The sequence below is a fragment of the Chionomys nivalis genome, chromosome 10, assembly GCF_950005125.1.
Source record: "Chionomys nivalis chromosome 10, mChiNiv1.1, whole genome shotgun sequence".
In the NCBI taxonomy this organism is placed as follows: Eukaryota; Metazoa; Chordata; class Mammalia; order Rodentia; family Cricetidae; genus Chionomys; species Chionomys nivalis.
Window position 1 is genome coordinate 49,452,530 of NC_080095.1, and position 26,758 is coordinate 49,479,287.

The 26,758-nt window shown below is 36.6% G+C and overlaps 1 protein-coding gene across 3 annotated transcripts in view; it reads left to right on the forward strand.

The window, feature by feature from the left end:
• Kcnh5 (potassium voltage-gated channel subfamily H member 5) overlaps nucleotides 1-26,758 on the forward strand; it is a 294,555-nt gene that overhangs the window by 195,273 nt on the left and 72,524 nt on the right. For all 3 annotated transcript variants that reach the window (XM_057782950.1, XM_057782948.1, XM_057782949.1), the window contains one exon: nucleotides 16,836-17,088. In XM_057782950.1, the coding sequence (XP_057638933.1) occupies nucleotides 16,836-17,088 (253 nt within the window). The remainder of the gene's footprint in view (nucleotides 1-16,835; nucleotides 17,089-26,758) is intronic.

The following is a 26,758-nucleotide window of genomic DNA, read 5'->3' on the forward strand; positions in this document are numbered from 1 at the left end:
ATTGGAGTTTTTACAATGATTAAACTGTTGGTGCCATTTTCCTGTTTTTTTTTTTTCATGGTTGATTCTATTGGTGTGTGTGTGTGTGTGTGTGTGTTTATGTACAGGTGAGTTTAACAAGTGATTGTGAGTCTCCTGATGTGAGTATTAGGAACCGAATTCAGGTCCTCTGGAAGAGTAGTAAGGTCTCTAAACCACTAAACCACCTCTTCAGTTCCCATTTTTCTTTTTATTTCAATGTATGAGTCAATTCTTTATAAGAAAACAACATTGAAAATAGTTGCAGAATTGGTGGAAGCAGATGCAGAGAACTACAGTGGAGCACTGGGCTGAGCTCCCAAAGTCCAATCAAAGAGAGGGAGAAATGAGAATATGACCAAAGAGGTCAAGACCATGATGGGGATACCCACTGAAACAGCTTACCTGAGCCAATGGAAGCCCTTCCAACTCTGACTTGACAGCGAAGGAACCAGGATAGGACCAAACTAGGCCTTCTGAATGGGGGTGACAGTTGTATGGCTGGCCCAGATTGTAGGGCCACAGACAATGAGATCAGGTTTTATTCCTACTGCTTGTTCTGGCTTTTTGGAATCCATTCTCTCTAGAGGGATACCTTGCTCAGTCTAGATATAGTGGGGAGGTCCATGGTCCTTCCTCAAAGCAATGTGCTAGACTTTGTTGACTCCCCATGGGAAGTCCTACCACTCTGAGGAGTGGATGAAGGTTGGAAGGGGAGTGGGAGGGTGAAAGGGGATGGGAGGTGGCAGAAGGAGGAGGGAGGGGGAGGAGGGGAGGGAGTGATAAGTGAATTTGGCATGTAAAATAAGAAGAGACGGTTTTAAATAAATTAACAAATCGTAAGAAAAAGGAAAAGAAAATAGTGCTGAGTATAAGTTTTAACTTTGGGAGTGAGAAGTTTGATCTGCTACTTCACAAATGTTAAGTCTTGTGATCTTAGTGTAGATATAAGATTGTTGATTATCCTAGTAAAGGTCTCACTCTACTCCCTCAAGCCTCCTGTCCTTCTCAGAATGCAGCACTTATCTCATTAATAATACAGCACAGAATTTTTTATTGGTTAAAATGTCTGTCTCAGACAGTATATGAGAAGCTTCTGAGTGCCATGGTTATAATGTATTATCTGAAAGACACGACATCTTTCCAACATTTATGTGTGTCCAATGAATGCTTTATCCATTTACTGGATAATTTATTCAAATAAATATTCACCCAAGTAAATCTAGTGAGTGAATGAATAAGTATTGTAGGAGACTGTTTGTTTGTTCCTGGCTGCTCAGCCCTGTAATAATCACACAGAAACTATATTATTTACAATACTGTTTGGCCAAAAGCTTAAGCATATTTCTGGCTAACTCATATCTTAAATTAACCCCTCTCAATTAATCTGTGTATCGCCACAAGGCAGCGTCTGTCTCCTGCAGGGCTACAAGGTTTCTCTTTGACTCTGCTCTTCTTCCTCCCAGCATTCCGTTTAGATTTCCCTGCCTAACTCTGTTCTACCCTATCAGGCCAAGCCAGTTTCTTTATTAACCAATGGTATTCACAGCACACAGAGGGGAATTCCACATCAAATAAGTATATCTTTGAGCTGATGAAATGAAGATATTGATGGAGCTGTTCAGAGTACACTTAAATAAAAGCAATATCTGTGCACTGAGTCTGGGGAGGTGCTGTCTTCTCTTCTTGATCCATCTTCCCCAGTGTGCTACTCATCTTTCTGTTGCTGACTACTTGAGATAAACAAATGTCTGAGAGGAAGCTTGCAAAGCAGACAGATTTATCTTGGGCCACAGTTGCAGAGTTTGAGCTCTCCGGCTGTAGTGCTCTCAGTGATATCTGGCTCCATACACAGTTAGGTCTCAAGATGTGAGGGAGGTTTCAGGTGGGATGCTCCAATAATGGGCTTAGCTCTTCTAAGTCTTGCACCTTAACATACGAACTTTAGAATAGGCTTGCTGTGTTTGTAAACAGACTTTATGGGATCTTGGTGAAAACATCATCAATTTATAGGTTGGCTTACAATCTATATACTTACCATGTTGCATTTCCTCCTTTATTGAGGTGGTATGTTTCCATTATTTTAGATAGCCTTTGATTTTTCTCTCATTAGCACTTGACTTTAAGAATATAGATTCATGTTTTTCTGAATTTCATTTTCTTCAGAACCACTGGAAGGGCAGTATGATTTTTCATTGTTGTAAGTTAATTATGATGTTGTAGCCTTTTTTCATTGCTTCCTTGGCACCAGGACTGTCATCCGTTGTTTATCCTTACAGTCAACATGTTACCTGTAGTGGTATGTTTCTTCATCTTCAGTGCTCCATCAGCCATGGCAAAAATGAGACTTTGTTCACAGGATTTGGGACTTTAGTGGAATTCTTTGAGACTTTTTCACTTGTAAATCCTGCACGCGGGTGACAGCTTCTCCTCATGGAAAATTCTTACTTACTCCAGCAGTCATGGCTATCTTCTGGGTGATGAATTTGTGACAAGTTTCATTTCTGAAAAAAAAATGGTGTTATTGACATGTCTAGTTTCTTAGTTGGGAAGGCACTGGTGACATAATCCAGTATAAATGATGCATGAACTAAAATTCAAGCTGGGATTTTTTTCTCAAAACATCTTTATGCTTTCACAATGCTGTTTCTAAAAGGTGATAGTTTAGTATTTAGGCTATTGAAGACTACAAATCAGTTCAAAATAATTTCTTAAACTTAAAAAAGATTTATTTGCCTATAAAACTAAATAAGATTATGCATATAAGAAAATTTTGGTTCCAAACATTATGCCATTTGCTCACCATGAGGTCACATATAGTACTATGTCAATAACTCTGTAATTAGAGTTCAGTGCTTCTTTTCATCTCTTATCAATGACATTGATGCAATCCTAATTAAAACAGGCAGTGTTGCATTGGTAATAGAAATTGCCGTGTAGAAATTACTTAAGAGAAACCACTTCCACTACACGCAGTGAAGAGGGGCTTTAAGACCACAAAGTTAATTTGACAACTGTAAAAGATCCCATTTTCCCTTTGATTTGACATGTGTGGACATCTTGTTAATCCCCAGACATTTTATTCTTACTTAGAACTTCCCTTCTCTCTGAGATGCGATTGTTTCCCTGGAAACTGGATTTGTGCTGCAAAAGGGAAGCCTTCCCTTGTAGATTTGACTGCTTAATAGTTTGTATTGCTTTTCTGGTAAGAAAGAAAGGCTAATGTGTCAGAAATTATTGGGGATGACTTTGATGCATGTGTTTCACTTTTACTGGACATAAACTTATTGAGGGAAATAAGGTACTCAAGCCTCTAAAACATTCTAGTCTACTAATGGTGCAACTTAATTTTGAATGAATTAGCATGTTTATATTTTTTATATTAGAGAATGTGGGTAATGATATTTCATACAGGATTTTGTCAGAGGAAAGTTTATGTACAGATGCAATACATGTACAATATCAGCAAATCACACGTAGGCGGACAAATGTAATCTATATATTTAAATACCACATAAATGTTACCAGGCTCAGAACTGAAAACGTATTAATGTCTAAATATTCTTCAGTGCCTTATCTTTTCTTTTAAAATAACTATTTTAAAAATTGAGAAATTGGTTACTTATTATAAAATTCACAGTAAATGGGTTTTAAAGCATATCCGCAAGATTCTACAACTATTGCAGTATCTAACTCAAGGGCACTCACCATTTCTCAAAGAAATTTATCCTCTTTGGGGGATGTCTATTAATGCCTCCTCTGGACCACAACAACCACTTCTTGTCTCCATAAGTTTACATGTCTGTGACCTGTCCTATAAGTAGGAGAATATACATTTTTCCCTCTGTGACTGCCTTCTTTTACTTAGCATGTTTTCATGGTTTTCCCATGTTGTGGCATGTATTAGTACTCAATTTCACTTATAATTAAATAATATATTGTACACATTTACCAATTTTTAAACCACTCAGTATGTATTTAGTTTGTTTCCTGAAATCACAGTTTTGATAGTGAACTTCATATAATTGAACCCACACAGCATTTTGTAACCTGAACTATGTGGTTTTGATAAAGGCTGTCAGATTATACGGCTGATGGACTTCGGAGCTGGGTCTAATTTTAGGCTATTGAAGGTTGACGATTCTTATCTGGCATGGTTGGGGATGGATGTATTTAAGATTTTTAGAATTTTTTTTTTTTTTTTTTTTTTTTTAGTTTTGTTGTTTTGGCATAGATTTTACCACTTGAATTTCTGTAATTTGAAACCTGAAATTACAAAGCTTGAAACTTTTAACATTATTTCAGGATTCAAATAATAGTTTCAGATCTTGAAATATTTTGGAGTATTAATTTTATAACATGGGAGTGTTCAGCATTTTCTGTGACCAACAATAACATGAAATCCTTGTTTATACCTTTCTGAAAGTCTATCTATACTCTATGTACTTTTATCAAGATTGATGGGTTACAGTGCTGTGGATTAGTATTATTGAAGCCGACAGGGTTTTGAAAAGCGGTACCACTCTCCTTTTAGCTCAGACTACATGAGAGTCCTGGTTGCTCCATCTTCTCCCTGTACCTTGGTATCTTGCCATCCTTTATACGGTAGCCATATTGATTGTCATCCTGGTATCCTATTGTGGCTTAAACACACATGTTTCAGACTTAATGACTTTAGCAATTTTCAAGGAATTTTCTTCAGTAATTTTATTTTACTTTAAAAAATATTTTGGCATATTGAGAAATAATTGACAATAATCCACACTGAAATGTAAAATGTGATGGTTTGATATATTTGTGCTTTGTAAAATGAATATCACAAAAACACAATTACAGTATCTATTTATATTAATCAAAATCATCTTCTCACATGGTGACCTGCCTGACTCCTTACTCCTCACCTTCCGGTATTAGAAATGCTGAAGATTAGTCTCTTAGCAAGTTATAGGTACAATGTAGTATTGTTTATATCTACAGCATTGTGCATTAGGTCTTCAGGGCTAATTAATTTGATAACAGAAAGTCTGTGCCTTTTACACAATTTTAGAAAACATTCTTTATTAATCCCATGAGAATTTCATGCTATGTATTTTGGTCATAGTCAGCCCTCCTCTCCCAATTTCTTTTTTTTTTTTTTCTTTTGAGACCATCAGTTGTACTCTGTATTGTCTAAATACTCTTGGGAGCAAGGTCATCCCTGACACGATCACCCTCTTATGCATCACAGCTTTAAGGAAGATTTCAGCATCTTCCCATTTCTTCATGGTACAGCATCTAGTACCACCTTTCTACTGCTTCTGAACTGAGTTCTTATTCAGGTTTCACACCCAAATGACGTCACACAGCACTGACCCGTGTTTGCCTGACTCTGTCTTCAGAGTTAGCTCTGTGTTTTTTTTTTTTTTTTCTTTTTTGGTCACAGATGGCAGAAATTTCTAGAACTTTAAGATGAAATGATACTGTTTGATGTGTTGCATGCTTACACATGCAGATATGCATGAGCTTATGTGTGTGTATGTCATCAGAAAAACACGATATAAACACAGTGAGTCAATTTTAGGTTGAAATTATAAGAAACAAATGAATTTTTGAGAACAGTGAGATAAAACTTATGATAGTAACAGGGATGACTAATATCAGAAATGCAGTGGAGATTCTCAGCAGCAGACTTGATCAAGGAGACAGAATCTGTGAATTCAAGACATATGCTCAGATATCTAGTTAGAGGAGAAAAAAGAGTAAAGCGACCCATGGGATTCACTGCACAGCACCAAGAAATGATAGGAAGGCATCATGAAGTAAAGGCACAGAGAGAATGTGAGAAAAAGATTTTAAAGGAACTAATATCTGAAAAATTTCCAAATTCTGGTTGAGATATGTTCATGAATGCATGTGGAACTCAAAACTCTCCAGCCAGGCTCAATCCAAAGATGTCATATGTTTTATATGTTTAGAGTTCTAAAATTAGCATATGTTAGTTGTACAAAACTATGAGTGTCATTGTGAGATTTTCATAACTATTTCTGGCATTCCTTGATCATATTTGCCTCTCATTATCCTCATTTGTATTTTGGTGGGACTTTTTGTAGTGTATATAATGCTTATTATTTATAGGTGTAAATATATATGAATCTACATACACGCACATATATTATTTTCTCTCAGTCTGGGCTTCACCTTTTCACTCACTTGGTTTTATCTTATATTTCCTGTACCTATTGTATGCTTGTTATAGTCTCATAGTCTGCATAACTGATGAGTTACTATGATGAAATCTGGCACAGACAGCTGGAGGGAGGATTGATTCATTTTGGTTCATGGCAGCAGGGAATTCATTCCATGTAGTCTTGGGCATGTCCTTTGTAGGACATGATGGTGGGTGGGATTATGTGGTGGAGTAATGGACAGGGGACAAGACGTCCCCAAGCACACAACTCCAGTGACTTGTCTTTTCCTTGCTAATGTAACCAGAATTTCAGGGAGAGCACAGAACACGGCCAGCTAGTGACTAACCACCTAACACATGAAACTTTCAGACCACATTTCATGCCAAAATCATAGAAATGTCTACATGCTGCTCTTTATGTTTCATTTGTGCAAAACTGCTGCTCTAAGAAAACTCTAGGAAGCGTCCATGTATATATAAGTTCTCAAATAACTATCCTCCTCCCTTTTTTCTGCTTCACAGATCCCTGTGAGCTAAATTCTTCAAACTTTACTAATGGGAACAACTTTGGTTAAAAAAAGCTAGTCAAATATTGCTGTCACCTTTGAACTATGTGCAATAACATAGCAAACCTTTCTCAGCAGAAACATACTGAGCAGGGGCTGCTTTGCAAAATGTCAACACATTTGGAGACTGGATGCAAAGCTTATGTTATTTGAAGCTTTCTATTTCTACAATGCACCATTGTTTTATACTCTGTCCTGATTTCAATCTTACTCGTAACGTGTGATCCGTATCAATCTTACATCTGTGGAAATGTTTCAGTGTGATTTCCATAACTCACCTATTGGTACTCTAAAAATGCTTTCGTTTAGTTTCTTTCCACTTCGTTAAGTTCCAATCCTTTGAAGATAACTTTCTGTTCCTTTTTGGTGTACTCTTAATATCGGTTTACAAGAGAAACTGAACTTTTCAAACAAATTTTCATATTTTTCTCTTTTGAGGAAAAATGTATTTATTTGTATTTTTTGTGTGTGTCTTTATCCAAAATAGCTAAGGATTGACCACTAAAAGAAGAAGTCACTGCTGGATCTTCCAGAAGAGCAGCTAGTGTTCTTAATCACTCAGTCATCTTTTCTGCCCCTAAATCAAACATTAAAATTAAATATTTCAAAATGATGAAAATTCAAAATAGTATTTCCAATGAACAAGTCTTTAAATGTCCACAAAATGAACATTCATGTGTAGCTACCATCCTGCTAATCTCCTACCTGAACCCCAAGTCCTCCTTGCTGCGTACTCTACAGATGCTTACCTGTGTTGCCTTCCCAAGAGTCACTTGCATATTGACTGTCAGCTTCAATAACTCGTTTTGCCCTCCTTTATACTTTATATAAATAGGTTACACAGACTTGATTTTTCTTTTAATGTCAGCTTTATGTTGATGGGATCCATTTATTGATTCTATGCTTCCTTCTCTCACTTCTGTTGCTGGATGCTAGTCCAGTCTGTGAACATGATGCAATGCGGTAAATGTCAGCATTTCTGTGTGTCTGGATAATTTTCAGCTTGGGTCTATTGTGATGCCACAAATGCTATGGCCCTGAAAATTACTTGTTTTTTTCTCTGTTTTTACTATTTTTAATCATATTATCAACATAGACAGATATTTTATTTTGTCATGCATACACATAGAAGTAGAATTATTATGTCTTAGGGTATAAATGTGCCCAACCTTCACTAACACTCCAGCAGTGGAGCTTCCGTTTCTGATTCCATGAGCGGGTGAGATCATTGCTTTACAGAAGCTAGAAATCACCCTTGACAAAGGTGACTTAAGAAAAAGTCATGGTCAGTAGGAAGACTACTGTTTCTATTTTTCTATGAAATTAATCAAATACATTTCAAAAAATCTTAATTTTTAAAGATTTTTTCACATGAATAGAAAAGTATTTTATTTAGTCAAAATTTAGCATATAAAATGAAAGGTGGTATTTGGATCAGTACCATAGAGAATAGATACACACCCATATCTATATCTATATCTGTATCTGTATCTGTATCTGTATCTGTATCTGTATCTGTATCTGTATCTGTATCTGTATCTGTATCTATCTATATCTATCTCTCTATATATACACACACATATGTACATATACAAATATATACATAACACACACACACACACATATATATATACAAACACACACACACACATATATGTTTGTATATGAGCTTGGAGGTCAAAGGATACAGTTCTCTGATTCTAGCTTGTAAGATCTGGGTCTTGAACTCAGACATGCAGGTATATCCTCAGGCTGGACAACAAGTGTCCTTACACATTGCTCTATTACCCATTCCCAATGTAGACTTCATTGTCTCTGAGTCCTCACTTTAGAAAGCTACTACATTGAAGCTCTGTAGAGGCGAAAACCAATGGCAGCATGTGCTCTTTTCCACCTGCTACACAGGTCGCTCTGAAAGATCCTGGAAAGCTAATAGGATGACCTCACTGCCTGTTTACAGTAAGAGCCTCCAGGATTGAAGCCCGTTCTCAGGAAATTAGTGTCTGATGTGAAACCAATGGGTTTTAACTTCTAATTCTTCACTGGTTATAACAGTCTTAAGTCACTAAATGTGACCTCTTACTTTCAAATAAGGGAAGTTAATTTGCCTTAGTGTCATTTCATTACTTTGTTCCTGGCAGAATTCCGTGGAGGTCTGAGCCCCTGGAGACTGGCAGATGAACATCAGACACTGATTCTTATGTTCCATGTGACTACCCCTCACCCCACCCAGTGAACTCTCTTTTCTTTCCCCCAAATGAACAGTACAACAGTGTGTGAGGCACACGGGGTTTTTCTAATATTAAGACTCCTTATTTCTAGGAAAGAGTATGAAAATATTTTATGTCCAAAATATTTTATATACTCCCAGTGATTTCTCCAACTTAATATCAATTCTCTGGGACTCCTGAGGAGAGAATGATTAGCAGTGCATGATTGAATTGCATGAAAACAGGAAGGATTTTGAAGCATGTTGGTGTTAGTTTCAGTCTGTCAGAATGTCATTAATGTATTTACATCCTTTGCATATTCTAGGGAGAAAACAAGGAGCCCGTTTTTGACATGTCCATTATTATTAAACGCTCGAACATTATATATTTCTCCTGGTGCAGGATTTTATACATAATCAATTGAAGTATTAATCCTACAGCAATAAGAGGCCTCACAACAAGACCCTGTTCAGTTCACTCCTTGTGACCCTTTTCTCCACTAGCACTTTAGTATTGTTTTCTGTGGGTCAGTTGTGGTTAGCTCATGGGCACTGGGAACTGGCCTAGGAGTTGAGACAGAGTTCCAACCAAGGCTGAAGCTCCCTCTGCTCCTGTAGGTCATTTTTGGTCACCCCATAGGCAGTGGCTTAGGAGTTGAGGCAGAACCCCACCAAGGCTGAAGCTCCCTCTGTTCTTGCTCCCTACACTGTACAATTCTGTTTTTCTTTTGGGTAAAACTGCCTTTTCTCTCTCACACAATTTAAGCATTAGATTATTGAAAACACACACAATTCTCTCACGTGCAGCAGGGTTGAGTAACTTGGTACACTTCTGCCGAGAGGCAGTTTGGAAAGTGTCTTAAAGATGTTTTATATTTTACATACTGTTTTTTAACGCACATATTTTGATGATCTGATATAGCAGAGGATTAGTGACTACTGGTTTATAAAAGAGAAAACTGGAAATCTGGCTCCCTAATTACAACCTAAATGCACTAACTATGAGGGAACTGAGTCAGCAGTGACTGAAAATATGTTTATAGGTAAGCATTCATGAAGGCATGTGTTTCTCTTACATATATCTCTCTCCATCTCTTTTTTTCTGCTGTTAATTTTTTAATTACATGTGTTTATTTAGTATGAGTCTGTGCGTGTATGCATGAGAGATGTCAGATTCCCCTCCATATGCTCTGAATACCATTGATGAATAGAGAAACTGGCTTGGCCTGATAGGGTAGAATAGAGCTAGGTGGGGAAAACTAAACTGAATGCTGGGGGAAGGAAGGCAGAGTCAGAGCCATGTAACCTTGCTGGACACAGATGCCAGAACTTTGCCAGTAAGCCACTGCCATGTGACAATACACAGATAATGGAGATGGTTTAAATTAAGATTTAAGAGTTAGCCAATGGGAATCTAGAGCTAGTAGGTCAAGCAGTGATTTAAATAATACAGTTTCTGTGTGATTATTTAGGGCTGAGCAGCCAGGAATCACCAAGCCGCCTTCCCTTACAACATGGGTGTGTGGTGTTCATTTCACAGAGTCCAGGAGGAGGTGTTGGATTCTTTGGATCTTGAGTTAAAGCCCTTTATATAAATGCTTAACTAAATTTCAGTTCTTACATAGAGCAATAAGTGGTTTTAACCACTGAGCCATTTCATTAGCCCCTCTGTCTTTCTTAATGCTAATGCTTAAATCTACACTGAGATGTTCTCTCTCTCTCTCTCTCTCTCTCTCTCTCTCTCTCTCTCTCTCTCCCTCCCTCCCTCCCTCCCTCCCTCCCTCTCTCTCTCTGGTTTTGTGAGAAAGGGTTTCTCTGTGAAACAGTACTGACTGTTCTGGAACTCACTATATAGACCAGGCTGGCCTCAAACTTACAGAGATCCACATATCTCTGCCTCTAGAGTTCTGGGATTAAAGGGTTGTATGATCAATACCCAGAGATGTTCTTTTCTTAATTAACTCCATCTTTGTTTTTAAAAATAAGTATTTCATTAGTTAAATATTGGTAATATGATTTTTAAGAATGATAGTAGAAAATAAAACTTTAGAATTTCAAGTTTTATGGAAATGACAATATAAATAAGTATGAATTGTGGAAATGTTCAATTTCTTTAATGCTTTTAATTATTCATGTCATGTACAGTAAATGATAGAGTATGGTTTAAAGTACTTCAGAAGACTAAGTGAGAGAGGGTATAAAAACTGACTCTTAAGGTAGTCTTATCCTCAGGGCATCCGAATATAGCATCTTGGCTCTTGTATCAATATATTTAGACCTCCTTTCCTATGGTTTCCAGTTACATAATGGATGAACGTGGACGAGGGAGGAATATTTATTAAATATTCACTGAATATCTAGCTCGGGGCCTTTTCATCTATGGGTGACAACCTGCATTTCAAGTAAGAGATGGCGTTCTTTAGTATAAATCATGAGTTCTTGTGCCTTTACTGATATGTTGAAGTGTGTGGCACATTTGTGAACAATATGCAAGTATTTAGAAGCAAAAACCACATTTCAAACAAAATCTTGGCTGCTCAGTGGTGAGAGTGGAAACTAGTGCTTTTCTGTTAGATTGTAGATTTGATTAACTGAACCTTAAACGGTTTTTAAAAATCAGCATTATTTGTTTTATGTCATATACAAAGAATCAGAGAGCAACAGAGGGCATAGATGTTATATTTTATTCTTGTTCAGCTTTACTTGGGTGCATGCTGGAACTAAAGAGTTTTGTAGTTATTTGTTGAGTATGACCTCAGCAAACCACACAGCCTTTAGGAAAAACATTTGTCTTCTCTGTAAATGGGGCACTGGGCAAGAAACAGTGATTTTTCAACTGTTCCTGACTGTAAGCTCTAGGGAACAGGCACTGTGATAGTTTTTCTTCTAGACTTTGAGGACCTGTGTAATGCTAGAGTTTCAACCAATGCTCAAAACCTATGATTAAATGAATGACTGAATGTGTGCTATATGGAGTCTTAGTTCTTAGAGTTTCTCCCAGCTAAAGTTGCTTTTATTTTATTTTAATTATTTCATTTTATGCCTTACACATAATATAAAGGTTCATTTGAGAAACACTAAAAAATATTTTAAAGCTGAAAATAAATGTTTCAAAGCTCTGACAATAATTTCATTGCTTTTTTTCTGCATACAAATCATAAGACCTCTTCATCTTAGTTTTGTTTCCTAATAAATCCTCTATTTTATAGTTGAACTATGTAGAAGTTGCATTTGTCACAGAAAGATGAATCTGAGATGATGAGACACAGAAAGTGATGATGAAACCTGCCAATCAAGAGAAAAACACATGTGAAACATCACCAGGTGCATGGCAAGTTGAGAAGGGTGAGAAAGGTGTGGCTGAGATGTGCCTATTGGGGAAGAGAGAAAGGCAGAGGGTCCCACTAAAGCCCCACAAGCCTGGCTAGAATGTCGCCTTTACTTGGTAGGAAGCAAGCTATGAATTATTTTAAGAAATCAGAGATAAGGTGGCCATATTTAATTTGCTGAGGGTTCTGTAGCCATAGTGTTGAGATTAGACCCTCATATCCTGAAAGATTTCAGCTACTATAGCTCTTGACCTTGGGTTTAATGGATGTCATAAATAATACAAAAATGTTTTAGAGTTCAAAGTATGGCATTCATCTGTTTTTCAGAGCTGGTTTTCAGTGTTATGAGAAATGATTCCTTAAATACTTCATTGCTCTTCCAAGGGAAAATTTATTGCTTCTCTTAATTAAGAATCTAATTTGTTAATATGTTAACACGATGAAGGGAGACATAATACACATTGGAAATGAGCAGAAGTCGCTCTTACTCTGAATCTTCTCCACTGTGGTATAATTTTATTTGCTGGCAATTGTGAGATGCCATTAGAGAATCTACCAAGGAAAATATTGGATGTGACTGTCATAACAATAGACGACAATTTGAACCATGTACTATACATGAGAGTTATCTTAAATGATATTTTTATTCTGTTGCTTGAAACTACATTTTTTCTTGCCCCAAAATGTTATAAATATCATCATTTCCAAGATAAATAATAATATGCTTTTAATTCTGATAGCACACACCATGTCAGGAAGATGGTTTGTCTAAGGGTAGAGAGGGACCTTGTTATCATTAGGCATGTCTCTGCTTGGTCTATTGTAACACTTAACTAACTTGTCACTTTATGGAAACTGTACATGTGTACCATAAATCAATATAATTAGATATAATTAGTGAAAGCGGGACATAAAAGTGGGTGATACAGTCCTGCAATTTCTACACTTGGGAGTCTGAGGCAGGAGGATTTCCATGGATTTGAGGCCAGCCTGGATTACATAATAAATTCAAAGTCAGCTTTGTATATATAAAAAGTCTGGTTTCAAAATCCAAAGTAAGACAAATAAAAATAATAAGTATTACAATCTTAAAAAAAAAAAGCAAAAAAGTGTTTGTATCAGAAGTTAAGTGAAACAGAAAAAGCAGAACTGTACTTAAAATACAATGAAAAACATCTTTTAGTAAACAGAGATTGTTCTAAATATTAGAAGATTCCAATTGCAATATGAGTCCAGAAAGAAATAACTAAAACGGCTTAAAATGATTGTCTCAAAATTGAATAAAAACCAATAAAAATCCCGTATGGTAAAGAGATAGAAACAGAGCAATTCATTTTTCCCTTGTGCTTTATAATGTAGTATTTATGTGTGTGTATGTTTTAAAAATAGCTTATATTTTCAACTTAAAAATATACTAATCTTAGCCTATTTTTGAAGTACGTTCAGATTTATGTTAAAGTACTTCCTTAATTCATTTTATCAAACATCATGGACTTATACAGGGGTAGAAGGAAATAGATTCAGCAGAGGGCTAAAAAACACTATAGGAATATACATACAAGTGGTAATAAAGACTAGCATTTTTTTCAGTCATGGGCTATGTGCAGGCTATAGAGGATAACTTAAAATTTTACCGTGAACTTATGATACCAGTGCACAGTATCCTTATATCATATGAGCTGATTGGAGAACGTAAGTAAAATACCCTAGACGAGTAGCTCTCAACCTGTGGGTCATGATCCCTTTGAGGCTGTATATCAGATATCCTAAATATAAGAGAAATGTAAATAAATATAAATAAATATTACAATTCATAACAGTAGCAAAATTATAGCAATGAAGTAGTAATAAAATAATTTTATAGTTGGGGGGGTCACAACAATATGAGAAACTGTATTAAGGGATTGAAGCATTAGGAAGGTTGAGAACCACTTTCCTAAACATTAGCTGAACCTGGACTCCAGTCCTCCTGTACTTAACCTTATGAACTCATGCTAGAAGCTGAAAGCCAAGACTCATTGGTAACTTGTGCTCCTGTGTCCCTGTCACTGTATTTTTCCACTATATTGTACGTGTCTTTTCATGTCTATTTTCCAAACACATTGTTAGCTTTTCTACAGCAGGGATGATGTCTATTTATACATAGCCAGGTATTAACACAATGACACATAGCAGAAGCTGAGTAGATGCCTGTTGAGTGATCTGAACCCACTAAACACTAAAACCTTTAGTGGGTTTAGAAAAACCCACTAAAGCTTGATATATTTATTATCACTACTGGAAATGTTAATATGGGGGAAGTACCAACTGCTTTTTAAGTCCCAGTAGGGCATTAATTTCTTTAAAGAGGAGACATTTCAGAAAGGCAAGTAAACTGATGGTTGTTGTCTATAGGAATTTGAAAAACTGTGAGAAAGAAAGTAATGGAGATGATCGTGATATGAAATAAAATGTAGTCATAGGGAAGGTAGAGACAAATGATTCAGAAGGTATAATTTTATTATACTGTATGATAGATCAATCATTCCTGCAGGGAAGCTGCCAGTGTTATGTTTATGGTAATACAAATAAGAGGGATAGTTGGGGTAATTCAAGTCTTGGGGGGGATCTAAAGCTAAAACATAATTTTAAAAAGAAAGAAAGCCATTCTACATTAAATATTACTATTTTTAACTGAATGGGAGGATCAACTTAGCTTTACCCTTGAAAGATTGAAATCTTTTCAAGTGTATTTCCCACTTTCTCTTCTATAAGGTTCAATGTTGCTGGCTTTATGTTGAGGTCTTTGATCCATTTGGACTTGAGTTTTGTGTATGGTGATAGATATGGGTCTATTTTCATTTTTCTACATGTTGATATCCAGTTATGCCAGCACCACTTGTTAAATATGCTTCCTTTTTTCCATTTGATATTTTTTTGCTTCTTTATCAAAGATAAGATGTTCAAAGATGTGTGGATTGATCTTCAAGTCTTCTATTCGGTTCCATTGGTCCTCCTGTCTCTTCTTATGCCAATACCAGGCTGTTTTCAGTACTGTAGCTCTGTAGTAGAGTTTGAAGAGAGGGATTATGATGCCTCCAGTTCTTTTATTGTACAGGGTTGTTTTGGCTATCCTGGGTTTTTTGCTTTTCCAAATGAAGTTGAGTACCATTCTTTTGAGGTCTTTGAAGAATTTTGCTGGGATTTTGCTGGGCATTGCGTTGAATCTGTAAATTGCTTTCAGAAAGATTGCCATTTTTACTATATTAATTCTGCCTACCCAAGAGCATGGGAGGTCTTTCCATTTTCTGGTGTCTTCAAATTCTTTCTTCAAAGATTTAAAGTTCTTGTCATACAAGTCTTCCACTTGTTTGGTTAGAGTTACTCCGAGATATTTTGTGCTATTTGTGGCTATTGTAAAGGGTGTTGATTCTCTGATTTCTTCCCCAGCCCTTTTATCATCTGTGTACAGGAGGGCTACTGATTTTTGAGTTAATCTTGTATCCTGCTACATTGTTGAAAGTGTTTATGAGTTGTAGAAGTTCCTTGGTAGAATTTTTGGGATCGCTTATGTAAACTATCATATCATCAGCCAACAGTGAGAATTTGACTTCTTCTTTTCCAATTTGTATCCCCTTGATCTCCCTTTGGTGTCTTATTGCTCTAGCTAGGACCTCAAGAAATATATTGAATAGATATGGAGAGAGTGGAACTGCTGGGAGTTTCTCTCCATTTAGTTTAATGTTGGCTGTTGGCTTGCCGTATATTGCCTTAATTATGTTTAGGCATGTTTCTTGTATCCCCACTCTCTCCAAGACCTTTATCATGAAGGGATGTTATATTTTGTCAAATGCTTTTTCAGCATCTAATGAGATGATCATGTGGTTTTATTTTTCAGCTTGTTTATATGGTGAATTACATTGACAGATTTTCATATGTTGAACCATCCTTGCATCTGTGGGATGAAACTGACTTGGTCATGGTGGATGATGGTTCTGATGTGTTCTTGGATTTGATTTGCTAGTATAATTATATTATTTGTTCTTTCCATTCTCTAAACTCTCCCTAGTCACTCTCTAGTCTCTTCCAAATCCATGGCCTCATTTTCTACAATTGTTAATATATATATACACATATATATGTATATATGTACATATATAATATATAAGCACACATATATTCATAAATAAATCAATGTAATTTACTCAGCCTGTGTAATGTTATTTGCATGCACATGTTTTCAGGATTGACTACAACTTTTGCCAAGACTCTTCCTGGCATCTCAAGACTATGTTGTCATAGGGAAACATTCTTTCCTCTAATGTTGACTGACTGCATTGTGCTGTGCTTATGCGATCTGATGCTGTAATGTCTGTGTTTGCATCAGTGCATCTCACTGGACCCTGATTTCCTTGAGGACTGGCCAGTGTCTAACTTTGCCTTCCAGGTGCCTATCACCGTGTCTAGCAGACACAGTAGTGGTCAATAAGCATTTGTTGTGTGACATTTTTCTTCTGAAATAGATCCTTTATCTTTCCATTTCACTCATTCCTTTTTCACTCTTCCAGGTCCTCTCCATATGTCCCAAGGACATGAGAGCTGACATCTGTGTTCATCTGAACCGGAAGGTTTTTAATGAACATCCTGCATTCCGATTGGCCAGCGATGGGTGCCTGCGTGCCTTGGCAGTGGAGTTCCAAACCATTCACTGTGCTCCTGGGGACCTGATTTACCATGCTGGAGAAAGTGTTGATGCCCTCTGCTTTGTGGTGTCGGGGTCTCTGGAAGTTATCCAGGATGACGAGGTGGTGGCTATTTTAGGTACTGTGAATTTTTCTGATGTCATAACAAGTGTGTTATAGTCCTGGAGTTTCTCAACTTTCTAAACAGAAATCCCCTCTGTGTGATGACTTTGGAAAAGGGGTCACTAATAAGATGATGAATTTCAGTGGAAACTGGTAGCTGTTTCAGCAAAGAACATTAGTCTCAGTCACAGCTAACGCAGAATGTAGAGTCACATTACATTAGTTTAGATAAAAGCTGACCACAGCCTAAAGCCTAATGTCCACAATCATTGGTAAGCGGGAATTTACTTTTGGAACTATTTTCAGATTAGCAATGCAGGGAGTTGGTCTTGGAAGGCAATAGATCTATCTAGTCAGCCTTTGCCTTTAGGGAAGAGCCCAGCAAGGGCTGAGGAAGTACGAAGACGTGCCCAGCTAGTTAGTAATAAAGAGAGGGTTGAATACACATAACCCTATTCCCTATGGTCCTGCCTCATGGTGGTGGGTGAATTATGAAGAAGATGGTGCTGAGGAGGCTAATGAGACTCACAGGAGCAAACACAATGGGAGGAAGTTAAATTTAGGTTTGTAAAGCTGGTCCCATCCATCTGCTTTCTTTACCCAGAAAAATTAGTTGGCTGACGATAAATTTATTCTAAAGTTCAGATACTTAGTAGGTAAGAATCCTAACAGAGCAAATCCAAGGAGGTAACACTTCACGAATCTGACAGAATTAAAACAAACAAACAACAAAAAAACAATTTAACATACAGTGGCCATAGTGTAAGGTGCTTGTTTTGGTAAACAAACTTGCTGAATGAATCTCTAGATCACTTTCTGTTTAAATACCTGCAGCAGGTTCATGGAATCCACACAGAGATAGAAGGAAAAAATGGGAGGTCAGGCGAGCTTGTGTTTCTCTCAAATAAAATAACTTAAGAGTTGCACACTGTCAGCTTCATTTTGATCATATTTTTTATGGCCTGTGCCTCATGAAAAATGAGTTCAATCTTTAAATTATTGGATTTTTTATTTTTTGCTACCGAGGTCAACCTACCGTAGCCTGTCTGGTTCTCATGAGAGAAAGACTGACTGGTGGGTGCTCGACACTGCAAAGGCAAAAATGAAAATCAATGTGGAATCCAAAGCAAAAAAAAAAAAAAATAAATAAATAAAAAAGAAAACCCGATTTCAAAAAGTACAATTATTTGAAAAATACAGGATTCAGAATGGAGAAGAAATGACCTTTTGCTGGAAAGTGGTTTTTGTAAAAACTAGTAGAAAATGAATTGGGGCTGCAAAGAATAGAATACCATTGTTTGCCAAGCAACCTTTAACTGTTTGAAAGAATATTATGGCTACAGTTAAGTCTCTTGCAGGAATTATTTCTCTTTAAATATTATTGCAAGGAAATAGCAGAGGGCTTGGGAATCAGCACTCTGGGTGTACTTGACGTTGTTGCTTGATGTTTAGCTTTGGTCTGCTGGAGGAGAAAAGAGTCATCATCTTTCACAGAAGCCGCACATCACCGGAACCGCCCTTTGTGCTAAAGTGGAGCATATCCATGCTATGGCCACCCTTGTGTGCTTAAAGCGGACAATGAAACAACACCCCCCATTCAGTGAACAGATGCATTTGTCTTCTCCTTAATGATCTTGTCAGTAGGGATGATGGGAAAACAGGCGTCAAACATCACGGTATGGAAGTGAGTGCTGTGGACTCCTTACCATCATTTACTTGGCTTCATTTCCTTCATTACCCTGCACCTCGTTAACCCCTCTAAAGGGTTGGAAGAAGCAGCCAGGACAGTACCTCTGACTTGGGTCTTTTCAAATGGAGCCGTTTGCTCAGCAGGACAGACAGAAAAGTGCATTTTCCTTCCATTTGAAAAGGAAATGGCTTCTGGCTTTGGCCAATGACACCAAGAAATGAACACAGGGCCCCCCAGGTTTCAGGCTGGTCCCATCTATCTGCCACATTTTATTTATGTGAGCGTGTGCTTTTGATCTTTCTTCTTCCAAGTCTCAGGATTCAGATGAGTCCTATCTAAACTAATGAGTTGAATTCTGTGGACACCTCTCTGGCAGCCTTCTTCCTTTTATATTTTTTTAATGGGACCTTAAGAAGAATTACTTCCGCTAAGAGGCAATTAAAGTACAATTTTTAACATTTAAGACTCTGGAACAATGCTTCCAGAGCGGAGGAGAGGTGGAGGTTAGCTAACTCACCAATCACACGGGCTTGCGATGACTGTCCCTTCCTTTCTCTCTCCTTTCTTCTTGCTCCTTTTAAATTATTTATTAGCTTCCTTTGAAATAATTCCAAGTTGGAAGAAATTTCAAAAATTAGCAGGTAATCTATCGTCAGCCTTTGTTGTCCTTCCCTTTCATCTCTCTTCCTGTCCCTTCCCCTCCAAGAGCTCTTGCCTCCTATCACTCTCCGCCCCCCTCCCCCTCCCCTCTCCTCCTCTTCTTTCTACTACCGTCCCCCTCGCTCCCCTCTTCTCATTCACTTTCCCCTTCCCTTGTAGTCTGATGAGTCAGTTGTCAAATTGTGTAGAACTTCATTCAGTAGCCTTGCTTTCCTTATTATCGACTCTGCCGTAGAGAAAGGAAGGCTAGAGAAGGGAGGTCATGTTCAAATTAATTCAAACCTCTGGATTCAGAAACAGGTACTTTCTTATTCTTTGGGATCGGATCCTGGCTTCCATGCAGTCTCTTGGTAGGGCATAATTCTTTTGTGTGTCCAAAGTGCCAAACGGTTTAATAAGTTCTGAAGCATAACTAATTAGAGGAAAGAGAAAAAATGCAGTCAACAAATGCCTTCATTTCCACACTGGGGATGGTTTCAGGATGTTTTTTTTTTTTCTAAATAGGGCATATGAATATAATTGCAGTTGATGTCTTTTTTCAACTTGAAGTTCTTTTCAGTTCTTACACCTCCACGCAATTTTTTTTGTGTGTGACCTTCCCACTTTGTATGAAACACAAAGAATTCCAAATTAAGTTCATGATGCATACATATTTATCTTCGTTAATGTCTTTTTACTTTTCAGTTCCTACTCTATAATTACTTAACATGAATAGATTTGTTGGTATGGTTGAAATAGCCAGGTTACTTCTACATGTCTTGACAAGTATATTGTACCTTTCAGGGACTGTTCAAATAGTAGCTTGCTACCAACAATAGGCCTTGCTCCGGAGATTCAGGTTTTTGTTTTATTCACAGATCTGCTTTTTGCTCATCTTTATTGATTCTTAGAATCATAGGGTTAGAATCTTAAACCAAGAAAACCTCTGTCTTATGGCATTTTAACTTTAACTTCAGATTCCCAAGAGAACTGTGAGTTCATAGAGCCTAGCATCCCACACCTGAGATGAGGGGTGCGGTGCCCTTGGGAGCTTGGGAGGCAGAGGCACAAGGAAGAAAGATGGAGGGCAAGTGAATCTAGAGAAATGAGAAAGATGAGTGGGGCCCAGATTTTACTTTACTTGGAATTGGTTCTTGAAGAGTCATGTCTTGTAAACATTTGTGCATTTTCAGAGAAAACATAAATTATTGTTTTTAAAAATTCAAAATTTATGCCTTCATTTTATTCCAAACAGAAAATCAAATTCAAGATATGAATGAATAATATTTTGTCATTCTGAGAACTGGGAAAATGTGACATTTAACTTTGGTTATTGTTTTTCCCTGTACCCTTGCTGTTAGATGTCAAGGGGTTTGTGCCCTAAGCTTCTAGAACTAACTCTCTTTCTTCCTTGTTCTCTTTCCATTTGCCCTTTAAAAAAATGAACCATGAAACATGTAGATTTGACCTGCATATTATAAAGACAAGTGCCAGTAATGTCAACAGATTTGCTCTTTTTTCTTGAAGCATGTTTTTGCTGCATTTTAAATGGCATTGGTGTGAACAGTTTAAGCAATGTTTATGACATCTTTTATCTAGGGTTGTGATATTTGCCCTTATGTGACAAATATCACTAGAGACATGCAAGCCCTTATCTTCCTGCTAGTTTCAAACCCTTTCCACAGCATCCTTTAAACTAAGTCCTTTTATTGTATCCTGTGTGTTTGTATGTCTTTGTACACACGTGTGCATACATACATGTGTGTGTGTGTGTCTGTGTACATATGAACTATAAAGAGAAGACAACCTGTTCATCATGTATTGTCCACCTTGGTTTCTGAGACAGCATTTCTAACAGGTCTTGAACTTGCCAAGTAAGTGAGGCCAGCTGGCCACTGAGCCTCATGTATCTCCCTGTCTCTACTTTCCAACTCTGGAATGTATGTGCCACAATGCCTAACTTTATTTTAGGTGACTTGTGGAGATTGCACTCTCAAATACTCATGCTTGAAGGCAAAGTACTTCACTGACTGAGCCATTTCTCAGGTTTCTTCTTTGGCTCTCTTAATATTACATTTACTATAAGTTCCTCTTATTACTGCTCTTGTAGTTTTTGTTCAAAGCTGTGCTGTGGCTGCCCACAGTCTGCCTTCAGCTTCAACCCCCAGTTCCGTAAACTCTGCCAGCATTGCCATCGTCCAAGGGCATCACATCCATCTCCTTGGGATTTCTACAATGACTGTCCAGCCTCGAGGATTAAATAGAACCACTTTCATAGATGATGAGGATGCTCAGACCCTCTCTCGCCTTCCTTGTTAGTGGCTTGTGACTTGCCTTTTCTCTACCATGCTCTTTACTGAGTTGTATACATATGCAAACTGAAAATAAATATGTAGAAAGGATTATATTCTAACAAACCTGGAAAACTTTTAGCTTTAATACTTGTCAACTTATTTCCTTTCTTCTTTAAAATATTTCTTGATGGCACTTATAGTTTGTAAATAGTCAAAGTCAATTTAAAAACATAAATAAGAAAAACTTAAAGTTGAATATGTCTATAAATATGTGTTCATAATAAAACTTATAAGCTGACTTCCATGCTTACTTATAGTGATGCAGTGACTAATAAATTAATTAAGCAAATACCATTCATGTCCAGTATTTTCTTGTTAACTTTCAATTATGTTGATGAAACCATTGTTGAATGTGAGGTACTGAAATCTCTGAATAATACTATATCACTTTTTCCTTCTTTTCCTTCTGTCAAAGAATATTTATTTTATCTATGTTCCACTACGGCAAATATTTACAGCTGTTAGAGATCCTTCACAATTTTTCCCTTTATCATTAATCAAGGACCTTCTTTGTTGCTGGTGGTCATTGTTTTCTAGAAGTCTATCTTATATCAGTACCCTTGCTCCCTTTTAATCACGATCTCATTGCATATGTTATTACACACTTTCAGTCTGCTTTTAAGTGTCTTCAAAAATAAAATCTGTCAACTATCATCAGCATACGGTTATTATTACTTTTAATCAGGCTCCGTTATTACTAGAGTCACCTCTAGCCACAACTGGTATTGATTTCATTTAGCTCCTTTGTGTCTTCGATTGAACAGTTGCATGCATTTACATTCAGCATTCTTATTGATAAGTAGATAATGGCTGTTTAATTACTTGTCTTCTAGCTTTTTGTATCTCCCTTGTTTCTTTCTCTACTTTTATTATGTCTTTATGATTCAGGGGATACGTATAGTGCTAAATTTTGGTTACATGTTTTTCCTCTTGAGTATTTATTGTAGTTTTTAGAGATTTTAGTTAAATAAAGAGATTTTTTAACTTTCCCGGCCCATAAACAAATACACACATTCACCCTCTGAGATAATATATATTAATTTGATTCACTATTGTTACAAATTAATTACCTACATATACCTTTGTTGACTAGTTTTGTGTCAATTTCACAAAGTCTAGCTTTATTTTGAAACAGGGAACCTCAACTGAGAAATTATTCTCACCAGACTGGCCTGTAGGCAAGCCTGTGCTGTAATTTCTTTATTAAGATGTCAGATATGGGAGGGCTCAGCTCACTGTGGGTGGTGCCATATTTGAGCTGGTTGTCCTGGGTGCTACAAGAAAGCAGGGTGAGCAAGTCAGCACTTAGCACTCCTCCATGGTCTCTGCATCAGTTCCTGACTCATGGTTGTTGTCGTTTGAGTTCCTGCCCTGAATTCCCTCAGAAATTGACTGTGATGTGGCATTAAAAGCTGAAATAAACTCTCATCAGATGGGAAACTGATCCATTAGAACCATGGTCATGCTCCAAACATACTCAAGGAACTACCCAAGTAAAATTCAAAAGATCTTTTGGATAAGGTAGTTGTTTTAACCAATGTATAATTATGGCTATTTTTATGCATTTTAAAACCTATATTATCAACTCACTAGATAATTTGTCAAAGATAAAAAACCAAATCTGTCTGTTAAACTAGCTCCATAGGGTACCACAATTCCCAAACAGGTTATAGACTGTATTACTCTTTTAATCATGTTGTAATTCTAGCTCTGTTTTGTCTTCACATTTTACAGTTTCTTACTATGTGGATAGCAAGCATTAATTTCTATTTTTCAATCCCATTTCCCATGGTTCATCAGTGAAATTCTTCATAAGGCTTGATGCAAAGAACTGAGAAAATATAAATAGACCAAACAACAGCTTTCCTGTGAAGTGTGAGGTTCCTTCCTATTTCAGGGTTTTGAGGGAGGCTAGTATGCTTAAGATACAAAATGTTTACAGCTGACATGATTGTACCCAGCAGGAACTGACCTAAAAACTAGCACCAGACTTTCTATCGTCATGAACATGAATAGGCGTTTCTTTGCCTGAAAGCGTGTAAAATCTTTGCTATGCAGATAGGGTGCATCTTTATTGGGCACCCCATGCACACTGCCACATGTCCACATTTTGTAGCTTTTCTTCAGGGTGTATAAAGTTTATTGTATGCCTTGAAGATGAAGAGTATTAATGGGCTTTACTACACCTGGTAAATAATTCATTGACTTGCATGACCACCTTCCCAGAAGTGTAATAAAAGATTGCTGTGAATTGAATCATGTATTAGGTGCCTTGCTTGGATAGAGAAAATATAATTCGAAATGAATGATTAAGCTAGTGTCTAGCTTACTTATCACATATACTCAGGGAAGTTTTGTGCCATGAAATGGTTAGTATCAGGTATTAAATAATGAAAAATTTGACAATGGGTGCAGAATTATCCATGTTTGTTAATTTTGTTATGTTTCTCTAATATTTTTTAGCAGAAGTAGGGGACAAAATTTGTCATGAGTTAAAATTTTTGTTTCTTGTTGTTCTTTTGTGTATAGTTATTTTCACCCATGATTCTAAAAAGGTAGAAGATTTTAGAGTGAGCTTGAAACACGATGGTAGAGCTCTTGGTTCATGGTGAGCATGCTTGAGGCTCTGAGTCTGATCCTTAGCTTTACAAAAGGGAGCAGTTTAAAAATTCAAAGGAGAAATGAGTTAAAACTTTAATATTTCAGTTAGATAACATACCTAATTAATATTTGAATGCTTGCACAATGAATAGCCATCTGTTTTGATAAGAGGAAGCTCTGCTCATTCATTGAGTACCTTTAAACTCCTATCTCCACTAACAAGCAATGACTGTTTATTGGCTATTTTGAGGATAGGATAAAAATTATCCACAGTAGTTAATTTTGCTGTCATTGTTTAAAATTTTTATATTTGTACATGCTTTAATTGTTTTGCTCATTTTGATAAAGGTTATAAAGAATCATTCTAAAGTAAACTGTCAAATGACAGAAAGAAAAAGTGATGAACACATTACTCCAAACCTTTAGTTTTATTACTAAATGAACTTTCTTTTAGCTGTTTGTTTTGTCTAAATTTGTTCTTGATTGACAAGTTAATCACATTTTAATGAAATATACATCATATCATAATTATACTTTAATTCTTTCATGAAAAATTTCTTTAAAAATACATTTCTTGAAAATACTTTGAATCTTGGTGCTTTATTTTTATTATTATACACTTTATTATGGCTATTAGAGGCAGATAGGAATTATGCTCATTTAGTAAAGTAGTTTTTTCTTCAAGAACCATGACCTCACTAGACCCAGGTAGTTGGTTGGGTTTCTAGTACCAGGCATGATTTCACTCTTATTACAGAGTTGTTGATTGCTATCAAGATATGGGTGCCACTATGGCACCCTTTGGGTTATTGTACTATACTGGTCGTTGTTGTAATTTATTAGTATTATAGGTGGGCAGGACTATTGGTTATGACATATTCTGGTGGTATGAAAGTAGGTCCTTGATACAACTAATCGAAATAAAGAAATGGACATCCCAAAATAACAGAATCAGAAATGAACAGGGAAGCATCACAACAGACATAAAAGAAATTCAGAATAGTCTAAGAATACTTTAAAAACCCATACTCCATTAATTTAATTGGGAAAACATAAAAGAAGCAAATGAATTTCTAGATTCATCACTGTAATTATTTAATCAATTTTGACCTAGTATCCTAAGATTTTGTATGTTATTTTGCAGCTGATTTAAGTCATTATTCATTGATATTTTACATATATTTTGTAACTTAGTATATATATATGTATGTGTCATGTTTTATATATGTATATATATGTCATGTTTTTTAACCTGTCAGGCTGTGATTGATAATATTACCCTGTGTGTTTCTTGTGATGCTTCTAATCTTTTTATTAGTTCCTAGAACTGAGACTACTGAGTCAAGTGCATTAGTTAGTATCAGAGCATATCATACCTGAAAATCACATAGTTTATCACTTATAAATTGATCAGAAATGATATTATAATTGGCAATTTGAGGGCGCTAGAGAGATGGCTCAGTGGTTAAGAGCACTGACTGCTCTTCCAGAGGTCCTGAGTTCAATTCCCAGCAACCACAGCGTGGCTCACAACCATCTGTAATGAGATCTGGTGCTTGCCCCTCTTCTGACCAACAGGCAGAATACGGTATACATTTAAAAATGGTGGAATAAGCCAGGCAGTGGTGTTGCACGCCTTTAATCCCAGCACTCGGGAAACAGAGGCAGGCAGATCTCTGAGAGTTCGAGGCCAGCCTGGTCTACAAGAGCTAGTTTCAGGACAGGCACCAAAGCTACAGAGAAACCCTGTCTCGAAAAAAAAAAAGGGGGTGGAATAGATGGAAAAAGAATTACCAAATACTTAACATATAAATATATTAAATAATTATCAATTTGAGAAATTGTCATAGAAATGAATCTGAAGAAATATAACCCCCTTTCCCTCTCTTTAAGGAAAAATAAGAGTCTGAAGAAAACATAGAATATTGAACATATTTGAGATAAAAATAAACAAACAAACAAAAATCCAAAACTAGGTATAGGTGGATTTAAAAAGCCTTCTTAAAAACTTATGTTGTTAGCACTAGAGACTGTGCTACTATAACTGTTATTAATATATTTTCTTTATAAAATAATGCATGTAAACTTAAGAGAAACCCATGCATTGTCCCCATAGTTCTGAGAGAAGTTACCAGTTTCATTCATTTGCTTCTAAGCTTTATGCATATGTATGAGTGATAGGGTAGGGCAGGCATGTTGTATATAAAATGTAATTGTACCAATTTTATATTTATGTAATATGAGCGTTCTGTATACCATTTCATGTGGTTTGTGTTACTTAGTGGCTATCTAGTGTTTCAGAATTTATTCATCCCTTGACCTTTATCTCACTACACTTTGTTGGAGTATTATAAATAAATATTAGTTCTGTGGGCATTTTCACGAGTAAATTTAGCACTTCG